This window comes from Nanorana parkeri, unplaced genomic scaffold (genome assembly GCF_000935625.1).
Source record: "Nanorana parkeri isolate BGI_ZX_2015 unplaced genomic scaffold, ASM93562v1 scaffold21, whole genome shotgun sequence".
NCBI lineage: Eukaryota > Metazoa > Chordata > Amphibia > Anura > Dicroglossidae > Nanorana > Nanorana parkeri.
The window spans coordinates 2464618-2490899 of record NW_017306289.1 but is presented as its reverse complement, the minus strand read 5'-3'; the positions used below and the strand labels follow the sequence as shown (position 1 = coordinate 2490899).

General features: G+C 43.1%; 1 protein-coding gene across 1 annotated transcript in view; it reads right to left on the bottom strand.

Annotated features, from left to right (window-relative positions):
* Positions 1 to 26282, bottom strand: part of EIF5B (eukaryotic translation initiation factor 5B) — a 54038-nt gene that overhangs the window by 6919 nt on the left and 20837 nt on the right. The window contains exons 3-23 of the mRNA XM_018563367.1: positions 26062 to 26143; positions 24095 to 24746; positions 23741 to 23958; positions 22905 to 23055; positions 22547 to 22645; positions 21614 to 21619; positions 21120 to 21209; positions 15576 to 15641; positions 15336 to 15338; positions 14389 to 14687; positions 12596 to 12703; positions 11360 to 11470; positions 9342 to 9409; positions 8068 to 8209; positions 7838 to 7969; positions 7551 to 7733; positions 7310 to 7471; positions 7034 to 7165; positions 6809 to 6940; positions 3409 to 3485; positions 3002 to 3166 (exon numbers count right to left, since the gene is read on the bottom strand). Of these exons, the coding sequence (XP_018418869.1) occupies positions 3002 to 3166; positions 3409 to 3485; positions 6809 to 6940; positions 7034 to 7165; positions 7310 to 7471; positions 7551 to 7733; positions 7838 to 7969; positions 8068 to 8209; positions 9342 to 9409; positions 11360 to 11470; positions 12596 to 12703; positions 14389 to 14687; positions 15336 to 15338; positions 15576 to 15641; positions 21120 to 21209; positions 21614 to 21619; positions 22547 to 22645; positions 22905 to 23055; positions 23741 to 23958; positions 24095 to 24746; positions 26062 to 26143 (3078 nt within the window). The remainder of the gene's footprint in view (positions 1 to 3001; positions 3167 to 3408; positions 3486 to 6808; positions 6941 to 7033; positions 7166 to 7309; positions 7472 to 7550; positions 7734 to 7837; positions 7970 to 8067; positions 8210 to 9341; positions 9410 to 11359; positions 11471 to 12595; positions 12704 to 14388; positions 14688 to 15335; positions 15339 to 15575; positions 15642 to 21119; positions 21210 to 21613; positions 21620 to 22546; positions 22646 to 22904; positions 23056 to 23740; positions 23959 to 24094; positions 24747 to 26061; positions 26144 to 26282) is intronic.

Sequence of the window (26282 nt, the reverse complement as noted above, 5' to 3'; positions counted from 1 at the left end):
CAGTGGTTCTCAACCTTTCTAGGGCCGGGACCCCTTGGTAACATTTGCCAAGTTGTGGTGACCCCCAACGGTAAAATTTAGGGATGACGGGGCTGCTGCAGCGACATCTGGCGGCGTGGCGGGAGAACTGACACTGCTGCACTAGGAGAGGGCTGAGGAGGACTCTCACCTTGCACAGCAGAAATCACACAGCGACCCACAGGTTGAGAACCACTGCTGTAACAGCTAAAATGGCAAACCATATAACACAAGCCGAGGGTGTCAGCTTTTATTATTAATAATAATGATGATAAAAGGTTTATGTTTTCTTTTAGAAAAAAAATACTATTATTTTTATTACTATTTATTATTAGAGGGGGTCACACCAAAATGACCGTCAGTCATATTGGTGTCACCGCCTCCACTGGTGGCATCCGGGTGCGGGCTGCACCCCCTTGTGACGCCACTGAATGCTGGGACTTGTAGTTCCCTAGGTGATATGCGGAGGCTGTACAACTACAAGTCCCATCATGCCCTCATTATCCCTGTACACCACATATCACCCTGGGAACTACAGGTCCGAGCATGCCCTCATTGTCCTTGTACACTTCCCCTCCATATCAAAGTGTTATTATTCCTAAATAAAATGTATGTGGACAGGATTAGGTGCCGGAAATCCACCATTGGGGAGGGCGGTGATGCCTGCAAATTGTGTACCGATAGTGTAGAAACCTTCCACAGGAAAGTTCTCTCTCTTTTATTGACCTGGATTATTATATAGAATATACAGTATATCTATCAGTGATATACAACACGTCACACAATGCACAGGACACAGACACATAGGAATTGGGAACTAGGACTTGATGAAGCTTACAAGCTCACAGGGACAGACACACACACACACACACACACACACACTGTGACACACACACACATTCAATGACACACTGACAAACACAGTGACACACACACATACAATGACACACTCATACAATGACACACACACACACACACACATACAATGACACACACATACAATGACACACTGACAAACACAGCGACACATACAATGACACACATACATACATACAATGACACACACATACAGACAAACAGACAGACACACACAGACTAGTACCTGCAGCTCGGGACCAGGAGGCAGTGAGGACAGAGAGGAGAGAATGGCTCCTCCCACAGTGCAGAGAGTGGCCCCGAGGAGGTAGTGTGAGGCTCCAGAGAAGGCACATGGCAGAGGACAGCTGGAGACACAGTGTGGGATGAGCGGCATCGAAGTCAGCACAGGGGGCGGAGCTGAGATCCTTACAGCAAAAGCCCGGTCCACTCAACTACATGATTACCGCCGGGTCTGCCTGTTTCAATATTGTGCTCCTCCCGGCCAGCCCGCTTATCGCTACCCGGCGGCCCCCCGTTGTTATGCCACTGACTCCCGGCGACTCCTGGCAAATTGTCATGCGACCCCCGAGGGGGTCCCGACCCACAGGTTGAGAACCGCTGGCCTAAAGGCAGTCAGAGTGGGAGACAGACGGACAGATTGGGGTAAAGAGTTCCAGAGGATGGGAGACTCTACATCAGTCCTGGAGGCGAGCATGGGAGGAGTTGACAAGGGAGCTGGAAAGCAGGAGGTTTTGGGAGGAGCATTGGGGACGGTTAGGTTGATATTTTGAAACCAGGTTGGAGATGTAACCTGGGGCAGAGTTGTGGATGGCTTTGCAAGTGGTTAATAATTTAAATGTTATCCTTTGAGCTATTGGAAGCCAGTGTAGGGATTGGCAGAGGGGGGTTGCAGACACTGAGCGGTTGGTTAGGTGGATGAGTCTAGCAGCAGCATTCATGATAGACTGAAGGGGGGATAGCCTGTGCAGAGGAAGGCCAATAAGGAGGGAGTTGCAATAGTCAAGACGAGAGATAACAAGCGAGTGGATGAGTAGCTTTGCTTTGGTGAGGAAGGGGCGTATTTTGGATAGTGATTGGATGTGGGGAAGAAAGGTGAGGTCCGAGTCAAGGATGACACTTAGCACTTTGGCATGGGGGAAAGTTGGATAGTTGTGTTATCAATCTCAAGGGAAAAGTTGGGGGAAGGTGCACTGGCAGGAGGAAATATCATGAGCTCAGTTTTTGAAACGTAGAGTTTTAAGAAGTGTTGTGACATCCAGATGAAGGGATGCCAGCCGCAAGAGTGCTGAGAGTGGCACCCACTGTGCCAATTTCGGGCATTCTGACAGCGGCCGGGTCAGAGCACAATAAAGACAGCAGGAGATTCCTCGATCAATGCTTACGCAAAGAAAATATTAGTGTATGGGCAGCTTCAGGAGCAGAAACCAACATTAGGTTCCTTATATACTTGGATGCCTAATTTGCCAACCTACGCAACCTTCTTTGTTCATTCCTGCAACTTTTATAAAGCCCTAGGAGACCAATTTACAAGGGCTGCAGAAAAGCATTTGTTTTGATGACAGTAACCAGAATATTCAATGACTTTTCTGCTGCAGGACAGAAAATTTTAAGTACAGGCAGCAGACTTGGCTGCTTTGAGGCCTCCAAACTATTTGCACACAGGCACATTTACATATGCCTGTGCCCCGCTGCCATGGATTACTTAGTACTTATAATGCCTGGCTGTAAAATTGCACATCCAGGAACACATGGGGAAATGTCAGTGCATTTTAAAGGAAGAGAACAGTGCAGTGTTGAGGCCCTGCACTGAATCCTTCTCTTGTGTATGGAAGGTGTGCGATATGCCTGCAGTTCTGTAAGCACAATGCTCAAGCGCGCCTAAAATGTACCACATACATACATCATACGGCAGAGAATGCAATGGTGTTAACAATAAAATATTAAATGAATACTTAATAAATGAATACCAAATACTCAAGCCTTTATATTTCGCAGACCAGGTTTTGAAAAAGTTGACAACTTTTTCAATAATCGATTATAATCGATTATGTCGATTAGTTGTTGCAGCCCTATTTGGATGTAACATAGAAGACATATCACTCACTTGAACTCTTCTTGCTTCTGTTTCTTGTAGTCCTGTCTGTATTTTGTGAAGGCGTCAAACAAGTGGTAGATAATTTCAGCACTAAAAATCCGCACACCTAAACTATCCGCCATTTCCTGAGCTTCTCTCTCAATTCGAACATCAAAAGCTAAAATCACAGCATACCTGGGGAGTGAAGAGGTAGAACGGTCAAGCAGGAAAATAAAAAAAAAAGGAGAGACTATAAACTCCCTTAATGAAGTGGAGCAGAAAAAAAAAGAATGAACCCGCAAACAGCAGTCAACACATATTTCCAAATATTTCCACTAGTGCTACTAGTAATTTCCTCCACATTCCGCTAACAATATGCACAAGTCAGAAGCTTAATGTGCTGATATACACACTGCTGATGGACAGAAGTTACTCACTGAGGATCATGTTCCAACATCACAGAAGCTTTCATAACGTCTTTTTTATGAACGGGTCCAATATTAATTCCAGCATACTAAAAGGAATAAAAAAATGGGTCAGAAGGCACAATGCATGTATATTAAAAAGGTAGGGATGCACAGATACTGATTTTTTTTTCGGTTTCGAGTAATTGCTGATACCCAATACCGATACCAGAAGTCCCATTAAGGAAGTCGGGCAGTGTTTAATGACACGCCGGCAAGCCGTCTCCATGCTGGGGGGCGGGTAATGATTCACCGCCCGGCTTCCTGATTGGCCAGCTTCCTGACCAATCAGGAAACCAGGCAGGAAGTCATTACACGCCGCCCGGCTTCATGATTGGCTGGGAAGCCAGCGACATGCTCCCTCATTATTATTAGAATAATTATTATACAGGATTTATATAGCGCCAACAGTTTGCGCAGCGCTTTACAATATAAGGAAGACATTACAATCACAATACAATTTAAGACAAGATGGTAAGGAGGGCCCTGCCCCTGAGGGCTTACAATCTAAAAGGGAAGGGGAAGTGATACATGAGGAGGTAGCTGCACGGGGATGATTGTTTAAGAAAGTGATTGTTCAGCGGTTAGGTTGAGGTGGGATAGGCTTCCCTGAAGAGATGAGTCTTAAGGGATCGCCTAAAGGCAGTCACTGTGAGAGATAGACGGAAAGGTTGGGGTAGAAAGTTCCATAGGATGGGAGAGACTCTAGTGAAGTCCTGGAGGCGAGCATGGGAGGAGTTGATGACAGAGCTGGAAAGCAGGAGGTCAATGGATGAGCGGAGGGGACGGTTAGGGTGATACTTTGAGACGAGGTCTGAGATATATCCGGGGGCGGAGTTGTGGATGGCTTTGTAAGTGGTTGTTAATATTTTGAATTTTATCCTTTGGGCTATTGGAAGCCAGTGCAGGGATTGGCAGAGGGGGGATGCAGACACTGAGCGGTTGGTTAGGTGGATGAGTCTAGCAGCAGCATTCATGATAGACTGAAGGGGGGATAGCCCGTGTAGTGGAAGGCCAATGAGGAGGGAGTTACAATAGTCAAGACGAGAGATAACAAGGGAGTGTATGAGTAGTTTTGCGGTGTCATTGGTGAGGAAGGGGCGTATTTTTGAGATGTTACGAAGGTGAAGGCGGCAGGATTTGGATAGTGATTGGATGTGGGGAAGAAAGGTGAGGTCCGAGTCAAGGATGACACCTAGGACCTTGGCATGAGGGGAGGGTTGGATAGTTGTGTTATCAATCACAACTGAAATGTTGGGGGAAGGTGCACGGGGTGGAGGAAATATCATGAGCTCAGTTTTTGAAAGGTTGAGTTTTAAGAAATGTTGTGACATCCAGACTGATATGTCAGTTAGTAGATTAGTGACACGCAAGGACACTGAGGGGGAGAGGTGTGGAGTAGAAAGATATATATTTGAGTGTCATCGGCACAGAGATGGTATTGGAAGCCATGTGAGGTTATTAACTGACCAAGGGAGGAGGTGTAGATAGAGAAGAGAAGGGGTCCAAGGACAGAGCCACCAGGTGACGAGGAAGCATGTAGCTGGCTTCCTGATTGGCCAGCTTCCCCATCAATCAGGTAGCGGGGCAGTGAGTCATTACACGCCGTCTAGCTTGCTGATTGGCCGGGAAGTGACAAGGGAGCATGGAGCTGGCTTCCTGATTTGCAGGGAAACAAGCTAAATGCACCCTGGTGACTAGGGAGCATGGAGCCAGCTTCCCGGCCAATCTGGAAGCTGGGCGGCATGTAATGACTCGCCGCCTGGCTTCCTGATACCAGAACTTCCGGTATCAGGATAAGTATTGGGAGCATTTGGCTGAGTACTCGGCCAAATACTCGGTATCGGCATAAATATCGATACTAGAATCTGTATCGGTGCATCCCTATTAAAAAGCAAAACCCAAACTGAGAAAGGCCCATGTACAGCAATCATAACGTAAACTAGAATATGGTTGTTTCACTTGTACATTCACTGTATCCATCCGGCTGTAAGTTCAACAAAAAATTGAGTTTTAATAACCTTTATCTACCCATATTTTATTTTAAGTATTACCTTGGATAATAATAACAAATCCAATAATCCCATCCCATGACAATAGTAGAAAAGCATTCACAGATATCAAAGAACTTGCTTTCCTAGGATTATTACTCCTCCCCATTCTACACTCCCGTGCTTAAGGCAGGATTTCCACCATCCTAAAGAGAACCTATGTGTGACAGAAATATAGAGGCTGCAATTGCTTAGTTCATAAAGGTGCAGGCCCCTAAGACTACCATGCTGCCATTGGCGTCACTACCTAGGAAGTCTCTGACCTGCAGCAACTGCAGACTTAGTGGCTATATGCTTGCTCCAGGACCGCCACTTACTACCGTGTTTCCCCAAAAATAAGACAGACAGTCTTATATATTTTTTTTTCCCCAAAATAACACACTAGGTCTTATTTTCAGGGGATGTCTTATTTTTTTTAATGTTTTAATGTCAGAAGTTCCCTCAGTGACTGAGGCTCAGTCACCTCACCTCACTCCGACCCCACTGGCCATGCCGTGCTGTGCCTGCTGGGAAGTGTAGTTTTCTGCCCGGCGGCAGCTCTCTAAGCAAAAGCCGAGGCAGACAGGTGTCTGCTGATTTCGTGACCCGGGCAGCATGTGGGAGCTGCGGCGCGGCGGTTAGTCCCCGCCGTGTACTCTGGTTGCTCTCTGGGCCGCCCCCATCCCCAAATGACAGAATATCAGGGCCCTGGCTGCGCCCCGTCCCAGCCTCATGGTGATTCCTTTTTCATTGCATGAAATGTTTTGTGGTCCTTGACATCCCACAGAGTGAGTTTTATACATGCAGACTCCAGGAGACCAGCTGCTCATATAATTGAACGTGACTCTCGGACTCCTGGCTGGCTGCTTGGATGCAGCAATACATGTGCGCCCCCTCCAAGCCTTGCCTTGCCCTTCCTACGACCCTGCCAGCGGTGGACAGTGCGGTAAAGTGCATGCTTCCGTACCACCAAACTAGGTCTTATTTTCGGGGTAGGTCTTTAATTACAGGAATCTCTAAAGATAGTGCTAGGTCTTACTTTCGGGGGAAACACGGTAGACAGTCAACCCAAGATCAAAATGACGACCCTGGAGACTTCCTAAAGTCAGCTTTCATATTTCTGTTCTCACAAACACACTTTAAACGTTACCTGAACAGCAAGGCAAACTTAGTACCCTCGGTTCCTGTGCCATACGTAGTACCATTTTCAGCGGCCGAAAATTTCGGTGCAGCCATACTACATGCTGTATATAACCCACATTTACATGGCAATTAGCAAATACAAAAGCAAAACCTGACAATAAAATAGCACAGTCATGGAGGTAATACGATGCGACACTTACTGGCACTTCTGAGGTCTTCAGGAATTCAAGCAGAGCCTCTAAGGAGCCTAGTGTGGAGGCCTGCACATAAACCCCCTTTTCTTCCAGTTTGATGGCATTTAAAGTCTGTTTCAACTCATGGATGAGCTCATCCTAAAAATAACCACAAATATACATCAATAAGTGATGGCAGGCAATCCACATCGGCCTACTGTAAATTATGAAATCACTGCATTTACTACTTACTCTAAGGACTGGGATTTCATCATCTTTGTGAGCAACCAACAGCGGTAAACCAGCCAATGCTTTCTCCAAATCCTTACCAAGGATCTTCACTCCCTGAGCTGCCAGCACTTCTTTATGTTTCTCATATTGGTTCTAAAATGTGGCAATGGAAAATGTTTAGCTCTATTCTCCATTTTCGTATATTTTACAACACATACAATACAACACAATCGCATTATACACTCAATTACAGGAAAACCCTAAGACTAACCAAAGCACACATCTCAGACACTTTACCTTTACTCTCAACTCTTTCATTGGAGGAGGCAGAAGAAGACCACGGATTTGTGTTACAATTGGCCCCTCCACACCTGCAACGATAATAGTGTCTCCTTCCCTTAGTCGGCCATTGATAAGGATGACATCAATGGTTGTACCCATGCCTGGCAGTGCTTTTACCTGGAGAAAAACGAGTATAAATTATTCAAAGACAAAAAGCAATGTGAGGGACATTGGTCGAATTTCAAAAGCCCCTTACCTCCATTACTTGGGCTCTCAGCTCTTCTGAATGAGCCAGCCTCTTATTAAGCATGGTCTGTGTGAGCTCCACAAGAAGGCAGATCAGATTCCCCATACCATCTCCACTATGAGCAGAGGTAGGAACCAAAGACACAAATGTGCGCGGGTCTTTATTCTCATAAAACAAAGCTGCATTCAAGCCCTTCATTAAAACACAATAAGATATGAGGATATATTTATCATCTAGATATGCAGCACCACACATCAAAACTTATAATCAAGATAGCTAGATCTAGAAGTTGTTACCTGCTGTGCAAATTCAAGAATGATGGCCTTGGTACGCTCTTCAAACTCATCTTTCGTGTTTTTCTTTTGTTTCTTTAGTGTTGCAGCGACGTCAGTCTCAGGGCTCTTCTTCCAGTCATATAACCTGTCAATCTGAGCATTCAAAGCATCAATACAGTGCAGAGTAATTACAATTTTGTTTTTAATTACTTAGTATATGGTCACACTATAAAAATCAGAATATTCCTTACTTTGTTCAAAGCCACGATAAAAGGACACTTCTTATTCTTCAGTAAATTTAACGATTCAATAGTCTGTGGCTCCAGCCCATGCATTATATCCACAACAAGGATGGCAATGTCACACAATGAGCTTCCGCGGTTCCTGAGGTTACTAGGGATTCATAAATCAGAAAAATATATTCAGGATGGTCATTTATCATCTAGGCAAAATCATGCTTAACATCTCACCACGGAACTAAACACCACTGAGGATACAACACTTATTGAACCTTTGACTGCAGGGACTCCCACCTCTTGCTTTACCCTACGTGACCAACACACAGGTTCGTTTTACCTGACCCTTCACCCTCCCCAAGTTATTAACACTTCCTATTCGTTTGCTCCTCCACTACTCTGCTTGCTGGAGTATGGAGAAATACTTTGGGTACTGCCAGATACATACGGCAAGTGACTCACTGACTTCCACCTGCAATTTAGTGCTGGGTGCCTGGGCATCCACATCATCAGGCACCAGTCACGTAGGCATAGGAAAAGAGAGTTCTTAAAAAGGAGAACTATGGGGTAATTTTTTTTCCCCATAGTTCTCCTAAAGGTCACGGGAGGACATATACTAGCGTCCTCCCGTGACCCAAAGCTCAGTATATTGCGAGCTACAGCTCGCGGTATACTGAGCCCGCCACAGCCGTCACAGCTGGGTCTGCCTATCTAGATGCAGAGCCAGCTGTACCCGCCCCTCCCCCGTCCATTCCACCAGTCAGCGCTGGAGGATCAGAGCAGGGAGGGGGAGAATCCATGCAGGGAGCCGTGAGTTTCACTCACAGCTCCCTGCAGGGACATGATCGAGAAGTGAGCGAGCGACGGTATGCGTTCACTCACTTCCCGATCTAGTGAGCCGACGTGTGACTGTTTCATTGTCACAGGTTTGCTCCAACTAGGAGGTTGAGTGAAAATCAATCACTCACCTCATTGTTCTCCTTTAATCCTTTGTAATCTTTAACCAGGGTGACTTGAAGCTTAAACCGGGCTTCTACTCTTTACTCCCGTGAGTGAACAGAATGGTGAAGTGGTAAGGAGAAGGTAAGTAAAAGTGTTACAAACCCAAAGGGGACAGCAGTCAACTAAACATGTTGCTTTTCTCTACTTGGGCAAAGTAAAGGCTTGCTTTAAACCCAGCCAACAGACAAGTCCAAAATAAAAAAGCAGCATCAAAGCCATGATTACAAGAACATACTTAACTACATGTTTTTTGTTTAATGGCTGCATATGAGTATATTAAGAAATACCTGAAAGACTCGTGACCGGGAGTGTCAATGATCAGCATTCCTGGGATCTTCATGTTCTCCCTGTCAAACTGAATTAAATACCAACAACTATGAACAGGCTGCTAATAAACAACACTATATATCACATAAACACATTCATATCATTAACCGCTCCTCTGCTACTAGCCATCTCCAATCTCTAGATGTTGTTAGCCACTTTGATATTAGACAGTCACAAAAACTTTAAAGTGACATTAAACCTTCGTTTTTGCGGTTTCTATTTTTGGGGGCCAGACTTACTTTAACTACCTGCTGTCCGGCCGTTGTAATTAAACGGCCGGACAGCGGCTTCTTGAGGGCGGGTGGGCGTCTTTAGACGTCCTATCCCGTTCAGCTCGTGCCCGCCGCTAGGCGGCGCGCACGAGCGAGAAACCGGCTTTGAATGTAAACAGCCAGCGATGGCTGTTTACATACAAGCGTTCGGGCGTCTGTAGAGACGCCCGATCGTTTGTAATATCCGGTCGGGTGTGCTGGCAATCCCAGTGTGAGCCCGGGACCAGCACAGCAGCTCTGCGGCCGGAGATCAAACGGAGCTCAGTAAACGATCTCCGTTTGATCTCCTCTCCTCTTCTGAATGCAGGCAGTGATGTGTATTACATCACTGCCTGCATTCCTCTGTCACTCTCCGGTACAGAAACCGGAGAGAAGCTGGTGAAGCAGGTCTCTGCATCATCAGCTTCTCTGGGGGTCCCTAGGTGACATTAGGGGTCTTAAGACCCGTGATGTCTCCATAAAGAGGACCTGTCACTGCAAATTGGCTATCACATAGGGAGCTTGCTTGCTCCCTATGTGATAGCAATAAAGTTCAGTGAAAAAAAATTTGTTACAAAAAAAATAAAAGATTAAAGTCCCCGCCCCCACACGTCAAGCCCGCCTACGTGCGAAAACACTGATTACATCCATTGCGCCGCACAGGTTACATATCGCAGCGAACGTCGGAATGAGAGCAATAAGTCTAGGGTCATCAATCACCGATAACACTAAACTGATGAGCGGTAAAAGCTTTTAAAGCGTCGGCTATGGTCAATTTTGAATATGGTAGTTTTTTGCAATTAACGGGTGCGCGCAATTTTAAAGCTTGACATGTTTGGTGTCTATTTAGTCGACGTGACCCGATCTTTTATATTTTACCAAAAACTTGGGTAATAATAAATGTTTTATAACATAACGTAGGGAGAACAGGTTGTTTTTTCAAAATTTTCGGTACTTTTTTTAATTATACAGTAAAAAAAAAAAACCTGTAGTGGTGATTTAATACCACCAAAAGAAAGCTCTATCTGTCCCCAAAAAATTGTATAAAATTCATTTCAGTACAGCGTTGCATGACGGAATAAATGTCAAAGTACCGCAGCGCTGAATACTGAAAAATGGCCTGGTCAGGAAGGGGGTATAAACACCCCCGGTCAGCAAGTGGTTAAAAAACTTTTTTTATTCTTTTATTTCCTCGTTTTCTAGTGGTATCCAAACCGCCAGCCCCACCCCCCGTTCGGGTGCCTCCATCAGCTAGCTGGTTACGTCCCCACCCGGCAGTCACAGTTTTACTAGCGGCAGAAGGAGCCTATGGCTCCTCTGCCCTCAGTACCCTCCCCCACAACCAGGAAGTTCGGCGGTATCTTCCCGTATTGGTATCTTATACACTTCTGGCAGAGGATACAAGCAGCTGCGGGGGGGGACGGGGTTTGAACAAAGTACTCGTTGTTTTTTGCCCAAATTCAAAGAATGCATTAAAAGGTTAAAAAAAAAAACCCAGGAAGAGGAGCAGCAAATTCTTGACATGTCTCCTGATGCTACATAGCTTCAGTAGCATGGAGTCTTATGTCTCTGTGTACTGAAAGTTCAGGATGGTTGACCAATCACTATCATTCACTCAAGAGGTCTGTACCTTGAATGTCTCTAAAAAGATTGCCACAAAACTAGCGTCAGCTTCCCAGAACAAGAACGCAACCACTAACTAATCTGTGTCTTGCAGCGATACTTACATTTTTAGCCATTTTAGTCTGCTCTTTTAAAGCGTCCAGAGGGACATTTGTTGCTCCGATTTGCTGAGTGATTCCACCAGCTTCACCATCTTGTACATGAGTATGACGCAGCTTTTGAAAGAAAATGGAAAAAAAAATTTAAAAACAAACTTGCATTTAATGTGCTATATATCAAAGTATAAAGGAGGATAACACAAATCAAAGGGGGCAGGCAAAGGGAGTGTCACTTTTTTCCTCTCTCTCCCACTACAGGTTAATACTTACCCTTCCCGCTGCCAACACCCACTGAATGTAGGAGCCCCGCTGGCTAAACAATCTTCAGCACTGAACACCTGCAGTTGGATGCCCCCTCTGCACAACCCACCCTCTTCCACCACACCATACATCAGTACAGGACAAGGAAGTATGGGCCAGAAGAAGGAATCATAGCGTTCAGCGGGGGACCAGGTATCTGCCACACCTAAAAGTGCACTGGATGCTAATAATATTTCAGCCATTGGATATTGCATGTCAGTGGTGCAGGAAAGGAAAGTATTAACTCTTTACTTTGCAGGACGACCTTTCTAAAGCAGATTTTAAAAAGTTAATAGTGACTTTACCGGAATTGCTGCAAGGGAACAAATCGAGGAGGAACCACCAGCTGTGACAGCTTCTTAAAGTAGAACTCTGTGAACCTAATCTTGTCAAGCACCAGTAAAAGTCAATGGCACAAATTGTAAGTACATCTAAACCCAAGAACAAGCATTTTATATATGGCCGCTTACCTGTCCTTAGATATTGTGGCTGCATTATTTTTTTTTATGCCAAATAGAGAAAGTTGCCTGTAGATCCTGCCAGAAATCCATTGTCTTTATAACTTCTTGTGTATTGAACTAATATCTCAAACCATGTTATCTGTCTTCCCAGTTCTGTGAACCAGAAAACATGATGGCGGGAAGCATTTGTAGTCCAAATCTGGAGAGCAGCCAAGGGTGACAAAATAGCTACTGAATAAGATACAATACGATGAGTGAGCGTTGTCACTCTAGGACAGGGAGGGTAGTACCGGCAGGATCACAAGGTAAAAAGAAAAAAGCCTAAAAAAAAAAATAGAATGAATGCAGCCAGCACATTTAACAACATGTTTCTGTTTTTGTGTTTAGATGTACTTTAACGGCAAACCAGAAATGGCAAATATGTCACTTTCAGAATGGTTTTAATTAAACTCTGAATACAGAAATACAGCAATAAGCATACCTTGTCTAGGATTTTGGTCTTTCCAGTGTCTACGTGGCCAAGCACACATATGACTGGTGAGCGCAGAATTTGCACATTTACAGTTCTCAGGTTTTCAATACGTCGTTTCTAAAAAAATAAAAAATAAACAATGTGATGCATCACATATCCAAGTTTCATTGAGCTAAACACTTCTAAGAACATCTGGACTGGCCAAATACATCCAAGGTTCTGTTTCACACCTATGCCTAGAATGACTTCAGCATTTTAGTAATGGCATTTAAAACCACATCACAAAGCACCTTATGTAGATATCAAAATATGAGTGTACAGATTGGTATTGTGGGGCAATCCCACTGTAGAATTGGGTGTTATGATCACCCAGGACTCTCAGCCAGAGGGGCTCAGAGGTGTCAGGAAGCAAGGCTTTGTCTGGGATTCTGAAATTGGGAGATTGCTAAGTGATTCAGGAGGGATGAGATCTCCAGTCATGGGTCCAGGCTTTAGTAGTGACCAGCACCCGATGATTGCACAGGTGTGCACATCCCTTAAGGAAAGGATGCTGGCTAGGGGAATTAGCTCCTGCTGGGAGATAGGAATAGAGGGGGGTCAGGAGGACTCCCCCAAAGTCAGAGGAGTCAGGTGAGCTCCTACTGGGATAGGAACGGACATTGTTCAGGAGGACTCCCCCAGAATTTAAAGTGGAGTCAGGTGGTGTGTGTGCTGGGAGGCACACGAAGACAGCCAGGGAGGCTGGGGAGAACTGGTGAGGCTAGGAGAGCCGTGAGCCTGTGGGGCCGCCAGTACAAGTGTAGGACAGCACACACCCCTTAGATTTCCAAACAGTTATGTAGTGCAAGGGCCTGCCTGGATACAAATGGAGTGGACAGTTTAGGTAGGTACTCATATTACATAGCTTTGGTATATCTAGAGTAGATTTTACAGAGATTGTACGGTCAGGTTGTAGCATGTATGGTGAGCTTCACATGTTTGGGGTTTTTTTTTTAAATAGCTTAGGAAATTTAAGCTGGTTTACAATTTTATAAGTACATGTGACCAGCCATAACAATTTCCTATAAGCATAGCCAGCACATTGTCTAGTAAGGCAGCACAGCGATTGAGCTCTACACTTCCTCTAAGGTTTACTGAATACAAGAACTCTTGGTGGTCTATGTTTGGCTAACTAATCGATTTTGAAAATAATCGTTAGCTGCAGCTCTAATGTTAATCATATGAAAAGGAATAAAACTTGTGTACTGACTGGAAATACCCCAACTATAGGACCAAGGTAATGTATATCACAGCACTGTACATTTATTATATTATAATATATTACTTAAAAACACACACAGCCACTTGGTTTTCATAGTGATATGCACAACAGTTCCAGTGGAGGACTTTAGAGGTTATGTGTGTGAATTTTGTAGTCTGTACCATGCAAAACTTGGACAGCCTTACAGAGAACCTGGGGAACAGAAATATAGAGCTGCCATTGCTTAACTGTTTTTCAAGGTGTATATTTATACTGGCGCTGCCATCCTAATCCTATCAAGTGAGTCATTAACTTGGAACAAGCACACAGCCAATAAAGTCTGAAAAGTCTGGTCAGTGACTAACTAGACAATGAAGCATAGATGTCAATGCCAGCACTTTAAATAAAAAAAGGCAGCAACGGTCGCTCCTATATGTGTATCCACACAGCTTCACAATAAGCATAACGATAATTCAAAATATATGTAGGGAGGAAAGAGAGAGGAGAGAGAGAGGAAAGAGAGAGAGGAGAGAGAGATTTAATTAGAAAAATATATAAGCACCTCAATTCTCTTCTTGGCTTTATCATACGCCTTCTCTTCTTTGGTACGATCATCATCAGATTCAGACTCTGAATCTGAACTCTGTTCTTTCACTGGCTTTTTCTCTGCTGCTTTGGAAGCCACGGGCTGAGGATCTGCTGGCTTTTCATCTGAAGACTTCTCCTCCTCACTACTCTCCCCTTCGTCCTCTTCCTCCTCATCCTCGTCACTTTCTGCCTCATCCTCCTCATCTTCATCCTCTTCATCGTCTTCTTCCTCTTCATTTTTCTCCTGGACTTCTATGTGGACTGTCTTTGTGTCTGAAGAGCATAACAGAAAGAACCGGTATGACAGAGATCTGCACATTTTATGTAATGTGATCTTTGTTCTGGTCAAGTTGTTGCTAATCGGTTAGACAGATGTTCCAGTCTGCCATTGTTCACCACCTTAAAATTATGCCTCGACATTATTTAAATTTACCCCAAACCTCTCTCTCCCCCTCTAGCGCATGCCCCCGCATTATTTTTTTCTTTTTACTTTGTTCCTTCAGAGAGAAAACTTTTTAATACTCCCATTGATATAATCTTGTAAAATTCTTGCAGAGGTATCTACTGGGAGGTCAGTTCCTATTGAAGTAAGCAAGCCCCTAGAACTACTTCTCCAAAGAGCCCTTTTTCTATACAGTGTGTGGGCAGGCTCCTAACAGTAATGGCAGTAGCACTGTTTAGCTGGGGAAAGAAATCAATACATGCATGTGCAGTGGGCCAGAGAGGGGTGGCAAATGCATGAAGTTCTGTAATTCAGCAGGCAGAGCTGGTTGGGATTTTTGTGCAGAAATGGCATCCTGTTGTCAGCCCAAACAGAAAGACAGAAGTAAACGAAATGTCTAGGAGTATCAACAGGAATTTGTACTTGCCACATGTTTTAAAAATGAAAACATGGCTTATAAGTGCATGTATTGCAGAGACCTACTGAATGTGTTTTTCTAAGTGTTAAAAGGTTCGCTGTTTCAGGCTCACCTTCTGCACTTCTACTGGCTAAACCAGTTTTCCCACACACATCATCAGACTTTAGATTTTGGACCAAACCTTTTTAACAATAATTATTTTATGATTTTGCATAACCAGTGTTACTGAAACAAATATCAGCACAAAAAAAAACAAAGTTGAATGTCGAACATCATAATGTTATTGTAGGCAAATACAGACCTTTCTCTTTTTCTTCATCACTGACTCTGGCTTCCCAGTCATCCACACCAGCATCCTCCTCTGCTTCTAAGAGTTTGGGAGACATAATCAAATTAGAAATATAATCAAAACCTTATTTTGTTTCAACTAAACAAGCATTTGAAGAACACACACACACACACACATAATTAGAATTCAACCACTCCCTTTCTACTTTTAAATCACCTGCTGATATTAAAAAGGAGAACTATGAGGTGAGTGATTTTCACCCATCCTCATAGTTCGAGCCGACGTGTGACAATGAAACTGTCACACGCCGGCTCAATAGATCGGGAAGTGAGGCGACACATACCGCCGCTCGCTCACTTCTCGATCATGTCCCTGCAGAGAGCCGTGACTGTCACTCAGGGCTCCCTGCAGGGATTCCCCCCTCCCCTCTCCGATCCTCCAGCGCTGACTGAGGGAGGGGGTGTTATTAACGCGGTGTTAAATATCAATTTTTTTAAAATCATTCTGTATCAATAGACAAGCTATACAAGTCCTGAGGTGTAGAAATAAGCTACCATCCTACCTCCTAGCAGGGTACAAATAAAAAAACAATAGATGGTATATAGATAGAAAGTAGGGGGCCTGTAACTTTTTTGCACTACATCTTAGGTGTGAGAACAGTAAAATAAGACACAGTTCCCCAACTGGCAGCTGGTATATATGAACACCGATTTCACCTTTTTTTTTATCTAGAAATGGGTAACTGTAAAGGGCAAACATTTCTCATCATGCTTGCGTCTATAAATAAATGAAACTACAAGTCCCATAAGGCATTGCAAGATTGACAGCAACAGGCTAGTGTTAATTTAGTCAACTAAAACTTTTCCTCAGCTTTTCATCATCATCAGCTGCATGTTTTAAAATGGCATTTTAGTTTTAGTGGAATATTAGTCATCTGAATCGTTTTAATTTCGTTTTGTCGACATTCTCCAGTAGACAAAATTGCCATGTATTTTCCTCATAGTTTTAGTCCAATTAACTAAGTTTTTATTTAGTTCTCGTCACTGAACACATGCAGCTGATGAAAACTGTGGGGAAATGTTTTAGCCAACTAAATTAACACTGCAACAGGCATGACTCCCAAAGGCAATTGCATGAGGGGATTTGTAGTTTCACCACAGCTAGAGGGCCTAAATTAGTCTACCTCTGCTTTAGTGTAAACTGAGCCAATATATCATTATATCACCAGCAGTGGATACACGCCAATGCAGTTACTGGTTTTTAAAAGTCATCTATGGCAGTTCACGTGTTTTAATTCTGACAGGTTCACTTCTAAAAACGTTCCCTTTAAATGAGTAAAATATAAGCCTATTCCTATTAAGACAGCACAATGGACTGAAGATTAATGGACTCTTATAAAATGATGTTCATAATTGTCCAAATAAAAGACTTAAGTGACATTAAAAGTCAAAAAATGTTTTCCTTCCCCCAATGTTAATTAAAGCACTTACCTTAAATGATGTCCCTTAATCGGATCTTCCTCTTCTTTCCTGTCCTTTTCATCTGTCCCTCCAGTGCTGCTGCAGGTCTCCGATCCAGCGCCGACTCCTCTGTCCTTGTTGGCACTTCCTTTCCCACGGTGTCTGCATGCGGGTGCACGCGTCCATAGACTTACCTTGTGTCTCTCCTCGGGTCCCGGGCGAAAATGTGAACTGTGTGTGCGTCCGCCCCGAGATGCTTTGCGGCTGCCCGAGAATTTTTACATTTTCAGACAGGAGCGTGCGGGAAAGGACACAGGTAAGTATTAACCCTTTTCAAAACACTTTTTGCATATATATACCGTTTGCTAGCAATAGATGTATGCAAAAAAAAGGAGGGTTTACTAACCCTTTAAGTCTCAGTATAACTAAAATCAAATCACACACAATTGCAGTCTTTCCAGGCATAAAAACAGATTTAGGGCCAGTTCACACTTTAGTGTTGCAGTAAAGGCACAGTATCTGAGCACTAAGTGCACGCTGTTGCACTGCTTGTTAGGTGCGCTGATTTGCAATTCTGAATTGCAATTGCACCACAACACACCTTCAAGAGGACGTGTGCTGCAACGCACAGTATTGCAATAGCGTGCATTGTGATGCCATGCTGTGAAATGCATGCACTACTTTCTCACTGCATGGCACCACAATGCATGCACGCTATTGCGGCATTGCGCCAGGAGGTGCATTGGGGTGCCATTCAAAATGAATGGCAAAGCACTGACACACACATAGAGTGTGGTTCCTTTGTGCTGTGCGATGGCATGCACTAACAAAAATGGATACCACACATTTGCACATTCTTATAGTGTGACCGGCCCTTAGTGTCTTTAGAAGAGTGGGCATTAAATGGCACTTTTTCAGTCAATGCAACAATGTTGCTGAACCACTATAGACTATATAACCATTTATAAGGTAATATAGTTTTAGTAGAACAAAATTTGAGATTACAGTAAAGAAAAGAGCTGTATGTGTGCGAATTCTGAAAAAGAAATGTAATGACCCATACAAATGAAACTGCAGTAGCCACTAGTATTTAAATTATCCAAATGTTGGTTTTATATAATGCACATTTTTTAAACATTTGCCCAATTTCATAAAAAATGTTATATCTAGCAAGGCAAGAGTTAAATGCCTGAAAAAAAAGGTCCAACTCATTTCTAATCAGCATATAAAAGTCACATTCTATAAGCTTCACACAAAATGACTAAACGGCATCAAATGAATCCAAGATGCAAGCCTACATATTAGAACACACTGCAACCCACGTACTAAAGCACTACAAGACATCTAAACTGCAGTCAAAGGCTAAGAACTCATAATGCAAGCAAAGCTTACAGCAAACCTTTTCCAAACCTTAGCAAAAAACATGCAATAGCCTGCAACTCGGTACCTTCTTTATCTGTGTCACTATCCTGATTTATGTCATCCGTACAAAATGTCTCTGGAAGGTTTGTGAAAAATAGTTCAGATGTAACCAGAAATAACATATTGTATTACTCTTTACTTGCACACATCCAACATTTTATAGATCACTTTTAAAAAATAACATATAAGTATACTGTATAATAGGGATGCACTGAAATTAAATGTTTAGACCGAAAACAAAATGTAAAAAAAAATTGTCAGGATGAAATTGAAAAGGACTTATTTTCCAGCCTTTTTAAAATGTTTTAAATTATGTTTTTCATTATTTTACGTACTTTACTGTCGGGGGCTTTGGGGAATAATCAGGGGACTAAACAGACCCCTGATATTTCCCTTTTAAAATAGAAAAAGATTGAGGACCCAGAGTCCTTAATCTCTTTTTCTGCTGCCCCTGGTTATAAATGAACAGGTATCCTCTATATTGAGTGCTCCTGTCCATTCATTAACTGTGGATATAGTATGAGTCACTATGTCCACAATCATGAATGAACAGGAAGTGATGTAGTCATAATTGGGGACACAGTAAACATACCATGTCCTCAGTTATTTACAAACACTTAGCGATCACTTCCGATTGTTGAATGTTTGTACTCCGCTCTCCAGCCTGACTGCTCCTCCTGTCACAGGAGGAGCAAAGCGGGATGGTGCTGGAAAAGAGATCGGCCTCCTGTGACAGCTTTGTCTTCCCTACACAACCTCCTGACAAGTTTCTCTCTTTCCCGCTGGGCGCCGGTCTGTGTCCCATCCGATCCCCGCTGCCTCTACCGACACAGGCAGGGGGGAGCAGCAGGCATCGGAGGGGACACAGACCGGTGCCCAGCAAGGAGGAGGGAAACTAGGGGTGCTCTGAATTTTTAGCTAAATTTTCGGTCGTTTTGGTACTGTCTGCATTTTGCCCATAGCACCATTTTCAGCGTAATTGTCGGTGCATCCCTACTGTATGTAAAAAAACAAAACAAAACCCCTTTAAAGCCAGATTCACACCTTTGCATTGCAAAAAAACCCCAGGAAAATGAATATTTTACCGCAACATACTGTAACTTATGAACAGCTATGCAGTGCCATTCATTTGAATGGCATCCCGACACATCTACATGCGGCACACCACAGATTGTGATGCACTGTAAAAAATCAAACAGGGACTGGTGTATTAAAAGGTCCATTGTGGTGTGTGGGCAGCCAATCAAAATGAAGGACACTTTTTCCGTTAAAGCAGAACTACAACCTCCTATCCTTTACAGCCAAGGAAGGTGCCTCTATTTGGCTTGCAGCTGCCATGGTGCTGCACATGTGATGAGTTATAACACCAACCATTTGATCTAATATCCCGAGGACGTTCTTTGGAACTAAACATGTTGGGTGGAAATTAGAGCAAACGGTTTGGGCTGAGTATGTGCACTTTCTTAGCCGCATAGATTTTTTTCTTGTTATTGAAATACTTATGTATGTTTTATTTTGTTTTTATCTTTTTAATAAATGTTATGAGTGATCCTCTGCACTATTGAGTGCTCTCATTGCCTTCCCTTACATGTTTTTTGGATGACCAGAGTTTTGAACGCACATTGTGTGTCAGCTGGATGGCGGCTTAGTTTGGTGAAGTGTTTTATTGCACACAGCTTGGATGTGACAAACAGCCAGAAGGAAGTTACTAATCCAAAGTGTGGAAGGAAAGAGAGATCATAAATCAATTGTCCTTATCTGTAGTGAGTGCAGGGCTTTGCAGACAACTGGGAGCTACTGTTGGGAGTGTATCCACCATTGTCCACGGGGAGACACAGGTGAGGATAATCATCACTAAGCGAGACCTGTGTTGATCTGTGGGGTCAGTGGATCTGGTGAGTGTCCTGGTTGTCTGCATAGATTCAATCTGATGAGGATTGATGTTTACACTTTAAAGCAGAGGATATTATTGACATTTCAAGCACTGCATTTTTCATTACTGTTGATCTCTTCGACTGTATATCCATCCATTTATGCTGGCTGCTATATTGTATTGGAGACAAGCGAGGACTTTAACTTGCAATTAATAAACAAAGATATCCCCTTCCACACCATACAGCAATGGAGACTAGTTTTTAAGATAATGATGCTTGTAGTGATGTCCACGTATGGCGCCGGCCTATGTCACTATGCTTGACCTGATACAAGGGACCCGGCGTGGTTCTGAAACATTGGCTATTTAACACGCGTGACATGCTTCTTTGAATAAAAGAACACTTGAATTTATCTTATCCTTTGAGTGCTAATGATCTTCATTGCCAAGACTTTTACTTGCAATCACATAGAAGAGCTTGCTTATACCTTCAACACACTCGAAGACTCTACTTTAAAGCTGAATGTCAGGCCATTCTGACAAGCAAAGCTTAGGCAATTCCTGTTAGGCTCCTTTCACGAAGGTGGTCTGATCAGATACGCCTATCAGGGTTTCAGGCGGATGTGATCGGAAGCCCAGTGTAACTCTATGGACAGCCAGATGGAAACGATAGTGTGTCCGTCTACATCTGATTACACCATACTCCATCTAAATCCAAAAAAGAAAACTGAACAGAGTTCCGTTTTGGAGGACCCGATTGGATTGCTTTTAAAATTCCAGGCAGAATTATAGCATACTTACCAACAGGCTCTGCTGGCAGCAGGGTTTCCTCTTTCTCTGGCAACGGAGCAACGGCAACTTCTTCTACTGGAGAGCTCACCTCTATTGGCTCTGAATGGAATAAGGACAGATTAACATTTTCATTCCAATCTTACTCATTATTTAAAAAGGAAGTGTACTACTGAAGTGAAAACAAATTGTATTCACATTTAAGTATATTTGAGTAGTATCCGAGCTAAAAACGAATCGGTCAATTGCTCTTTCACTAAATAACTAAAAAATAAACCAAACTAAAAATGTAAAATGCCTATGTAGAAAAAGTGCTAGAAGAACATCATGACAACCAAGTGTGGTTTTTGATGCTCCTCTGCTAAACATATTGCCATTATGAAGCACATCAGTTTCATCACTTGTATAGATATATGGCTACTAGGGATGCACCGATACTGATACTAGTATTGGTGCCGAGTATTTGGGCGAGTACTTGAACTCGCCCAAATGCTCCGATGCCTAGCCCGATACTTTCGGTATACGGGAAACAGGGCAGCGAGTTATTACATGCTGTCCGGCTTTCCAATTGGCTGGCTCCATGCTCCCTCGTCACCTGTGACGAGGGAGCATGGAGCTGACTTCCCGGCCAATCAGGAAGCCGGGCAGCGTGTAATGACTCGCTGCCCGGCTTCCCGATTGGTCGGGAATCGGGCCAATCAGGAAGCCAGGCGCCCTGCTTTCTGATTGGCCGGGAAGCTGGCTTCATGTTCCCTTGTCACCTCATGAGGAGGGAGCATGGAGCCGGCTTCCCGTCAAATCAGGAAGCCGGGTGCCGCGTCATTACACGGCACCCGGCTTCCTGATTGGCCAGAAAGCCGGCTCCATGCTTTCTCGTCACCTAGTGACGAGAAGCATGGGGATGGCTCCCCTTCTAATCGGGAAGTCGGGTGGCGAGTCTTTACACCCCGCCCGGCTTCCCGGCTAATCAGAAAGCCAGGTGGCGAGTCGTTACACACCGCCTGGCTTCCTTAATGGGACTTCCGGTATCGGTATTTGGTATCGGCCAGTACCAAAAAATAAATAAATATCGGTACTCGATACCAAAATACCGGTATCGGTGTATCCCTAATGGCTACTATTAGTGTCTATCCCTCCACGCACAGGGCCCTCTTAATCAGAGGCTTTTTTCCTTATTTTCTTCATGGTCGATGTTGTCTTAGATGAATCCAAGGTCAACATAAACAGGCATTCACCACGGACAATTGACTCTTCTACAAGATGTTAGGACAACAGAGTGGCAGGAACTGGTCAGTGTAAGCCAACAGTGAATGCCGCATAAACAGGCATCCTATTTTTATGTGTAGGTTGCAGAAGGTGAGCTAGTATGTTTTGACACAGACTACAGCCGCCTACAGTCTATATGTGCACTAACACAAAAATTGAACCGAAGGATAAACCTTCTTTAGTCGGTGTCTGCTGCTGTGGCTTCTTTTTCTTTTTGTCTTCATACACAGGCTTCTTCCTTGGCAGACCGTCCTTAGATGGCACTTCAACACCTGTTAAAAAGTGAAAGTGTAAAAGTAACAACTCAATCGCTATAGAATCCAGCTGTGAAGAAACAAAGGATTTAGGGAACAGGAGATGCATATATTCGTCATAACAAATGCAGGGAACAGGGAATATGTGAATAAATACAAAATCTCATTGGCCACACAGGATGTGATTGAAAATCCTCCAAATGGAAACAAGAACAAAAGAGGTTGCCAAGTTCTAAGCCTTTGATTTGATAGAATTCCACAAGGTAATTACACTCACCCTGTGCTTGAAGGAAATTCAAAGTAGCCACAGCTCGCGCCCGGGCCTCCTTCTGCGTTTTTGTCAGCAACTTCCCTTCCTTTTTTAAACGTTCTTTTCTTTCCTTTTCTTTTTGTTTCTTCTTTTCTTTCCTTTCTTGCTCCAGTCGTTCCTAACAAAGACAGACAGGGAATCAGTAAACTAGATTTCTCACTGTATGGCAGTGCTTAGTGCAGTAAGACATAGCAACAAGATTTCACCTTTATCCGCTTAACAGCAGAAAAAACCATGCTGACATTATGAGTTACTGCACTTTGCATTACCAAACAGGCAAGGTGTAGTGCAAGGGCCTGACTGATTGATTAGACTAGGCAGTCCTCATATTTCATAGCTTTGGTAAATCTAAAGCGGATTGTATAGTTACATTTTTATATGTGTGGTGACTCTTAAAGCAGACCATCATTCATGTCTTGAAGCTCAAGATACATTGCTGGTAGACGACTCAAAGAATTAAATCCTTGAAAACATTAGTTACTATTGACAGAAGACAGAACCTATGTGCTTCTATATAAAGTGTCTAGTAACATAAAAGGAGACTTGGTGGCCCCTAATAGTTAAAAAAACGTGGTAACATTTTTAAAAAAAATTAAGCTAAGTATGTAATACAAACTGAAAAAAATATGCTTTTCGCCCTCTATTGGCTGCCAGCACATACAACAGAAAGTAAAGGCTTATTTACAGAAACCGAATGTGGACAACTTGTGAATGATCCAGGAAGATAAGACTTAGCAAACAGCTAGTAATGGGGAGCCACAATAAAGGCTTTTTCGTCCTAGCAAAATGAGTAGGTAGAGTACCTCTTCAAGGCGCTTGGCTTCCATCTCTTCTAGCCTTTTAAGTCTCTCATCCTCTTCTCTCTTGAGCCTCTCCTCTTCTTCCTTCAGTTTAGCCAGAGCTTCCTGCATGACCTTCACAGTGGCTAAACTAGGACCCTTCTTTTTCTTATCTTTCGGTTTCTCTTCCTTCTCACCCTTTTTCTTCTTTTTGTCTTTTTTCTTTTTATCACCATCATCATCTGAAAAACACATGGCAAATACATTGCTTTAGGGTTATATTAAGCCTATCTGAAACTCAAAGGAAAAGGAGAAATATTACAATGTTGCAGTATATATCTAGCACATATGCACAGCATGCATTTTTACTGAAAACACCCTTACCTTCATCCATGTCAGCGGCCGCTGCAGCCTCTACTTCAACTACAGCTTTGTTGTCTTTTTGGGGAGCTGCCACATCTTCTGGCTTTTTTTCAGGAACTTCAGCCTTCGCAGGTTCTTTAACACCCTCAATCTCCTCTTTCTCCTTTTGTTTCCTCAATTTGGCCTTATCCTCCTCTTTTTTCTTGCGCTCACGTTCCTTCTTTTCAGCCTTCTTTTGAGCTGCTGTCTTCATTTTGAACTCCCCTTCATCCTCCTCACTTTCTACTTTAGGGGCAGGCTTAGGCTTCTGTTCTTTCTTTTTGCCTTTCTTCCCATAACTGAACTCATCGGAATCTTCATCACTATCCCCAGGGATGTCTGCTTCTTCCTTATCCTGATCCTTAGCTTCTTCTGTAATGCGGCCTTTTTTATTGGTGGCCTCGCTTTTGCCCTTGCCTTTCTTAGACCTCTTATTAAAGTTATCATCGTTATCATCATCATCACTATCTGACAGATTTTGGGGTTTTTCCGGTTTTCTGGGCTTTGTATTTCTGCTTTCCATTTCATCACTATCGTCATCATCATCAACACTGGCTTTCTTAGCTTTGTGGCTTTTCTTTTTCTTGTCCTGCTTTGGGTCAAAAGCGTCAGGATCTTCAGTTTCTGCCTGCTAGAAAAAAAATGAGCAAATCGGTGCACATTACAAACATATTTCAGGAGACTGTTGATACAAATGAAGAGTTCCCTGCAAAGAAGATAGCAAATACTTATCTCCAGCAGCCCGTGTCACTGAATACAGCTGTAATGCAAATAAATTGTCCTCTGAAGTCTCTTCAAAAAAAGTTGGGCCTCCTGCAGACCTTTGTTTCATTGGCCGGAAGAATCATTGAGTGCAGTGGGGGAACAGGTGATCACACAGGAAGTGTTAGTTTCTGAAGAGACTCCAGCAATTTCTCTGTACTACAGCAGCATTCAGAGGCACAGGCGGTAGGTATTTACCATCTTCTTTGCAGGTAACTCGTATGGATTTCTTGATATTAGCAACACATTCACTTTAAATTGTTAAAAAAACAGCTACAAAAATCCAAACCAACCAATTTATCTCCGCCGAACCTTTACACTCTGAACATAAAATTCCCTCCTGGTTTGGAGCTCTCCATGCAGCATCATGAAGAGATCATCATCATCATCATCATCATCATCAATATTCCCACCAATGTGGCTAAAATAGCTCTCATACGTGTACACCAACACAGATTATTTGTTGATGCAGGTCATCCTAATAATTGTGGGGGTCTGCATTCATTGAGGAGGGGGATTCATGAGTGGGCACCGGCATGCAATTTCAATTAAAGTATGTAGAATGAAATCTTTGAAAAATAAACTCATACGCATGTATTTTCCCAAGAGTCTCGTATAAATGACACTTCACACTTAATAAGGAAAGGACATTTCTGTCCTCCTCATATAATTATTTTCTTGTCAAGTTTGTTGTTGGAGAAGGGTTTAAACATAGTAGACCTTCATGCCAACAGTTGAATATGCTCTGGCCACCAGTGTAAAATATGTATATTTCCATAAAAAAAAAAAAAAAACAACACACACTGGTCTTTACTATCAGGTAGTCACACAACCAATTCACCTGCATAGCCCTTGTAGGCCAGATATATTATCTAAGACTTTTTTGCCTAATGACCAGAGGAGACAAACTATCCCCACTGATAACTAAAGCTGAATGAATTGTACACATGACGGCTGATCTGGCCAACTGTATCGCTTGTGGCTCGTTTCCATTATCCTCAATAATAGATTTGGTGGCTACCATTTTGTTGGTTACAAATGAAGAAAACTTTGCCAAGCAGACATGTGCAGAATGACGGGCTTGTACAGTTAGGCCCTCTTGGCTGGCAGGCAGGCAAGTGGTCTCAACAACTAATATACACACATAAAAATTTTAAGATTTAGTTTTACAGATAACATACCTTAGGTACAGAATCTTTATTGGATTTCCCTCCTTGGGTTTCCAAAGACAGTTCTTCCAACTCTTTCAGAATATCGTCTTCACTACAACAACAAAAAAAGTGTTAATAAACCAAACGCTTTAAGTAATTTGGATCTGCAATTTTCAAAGCACTAAAGCCATTCATAAAAAAACTTACAGAATACCTCCAACAAACCATTAAATTTAAAATTTTCCCCAACT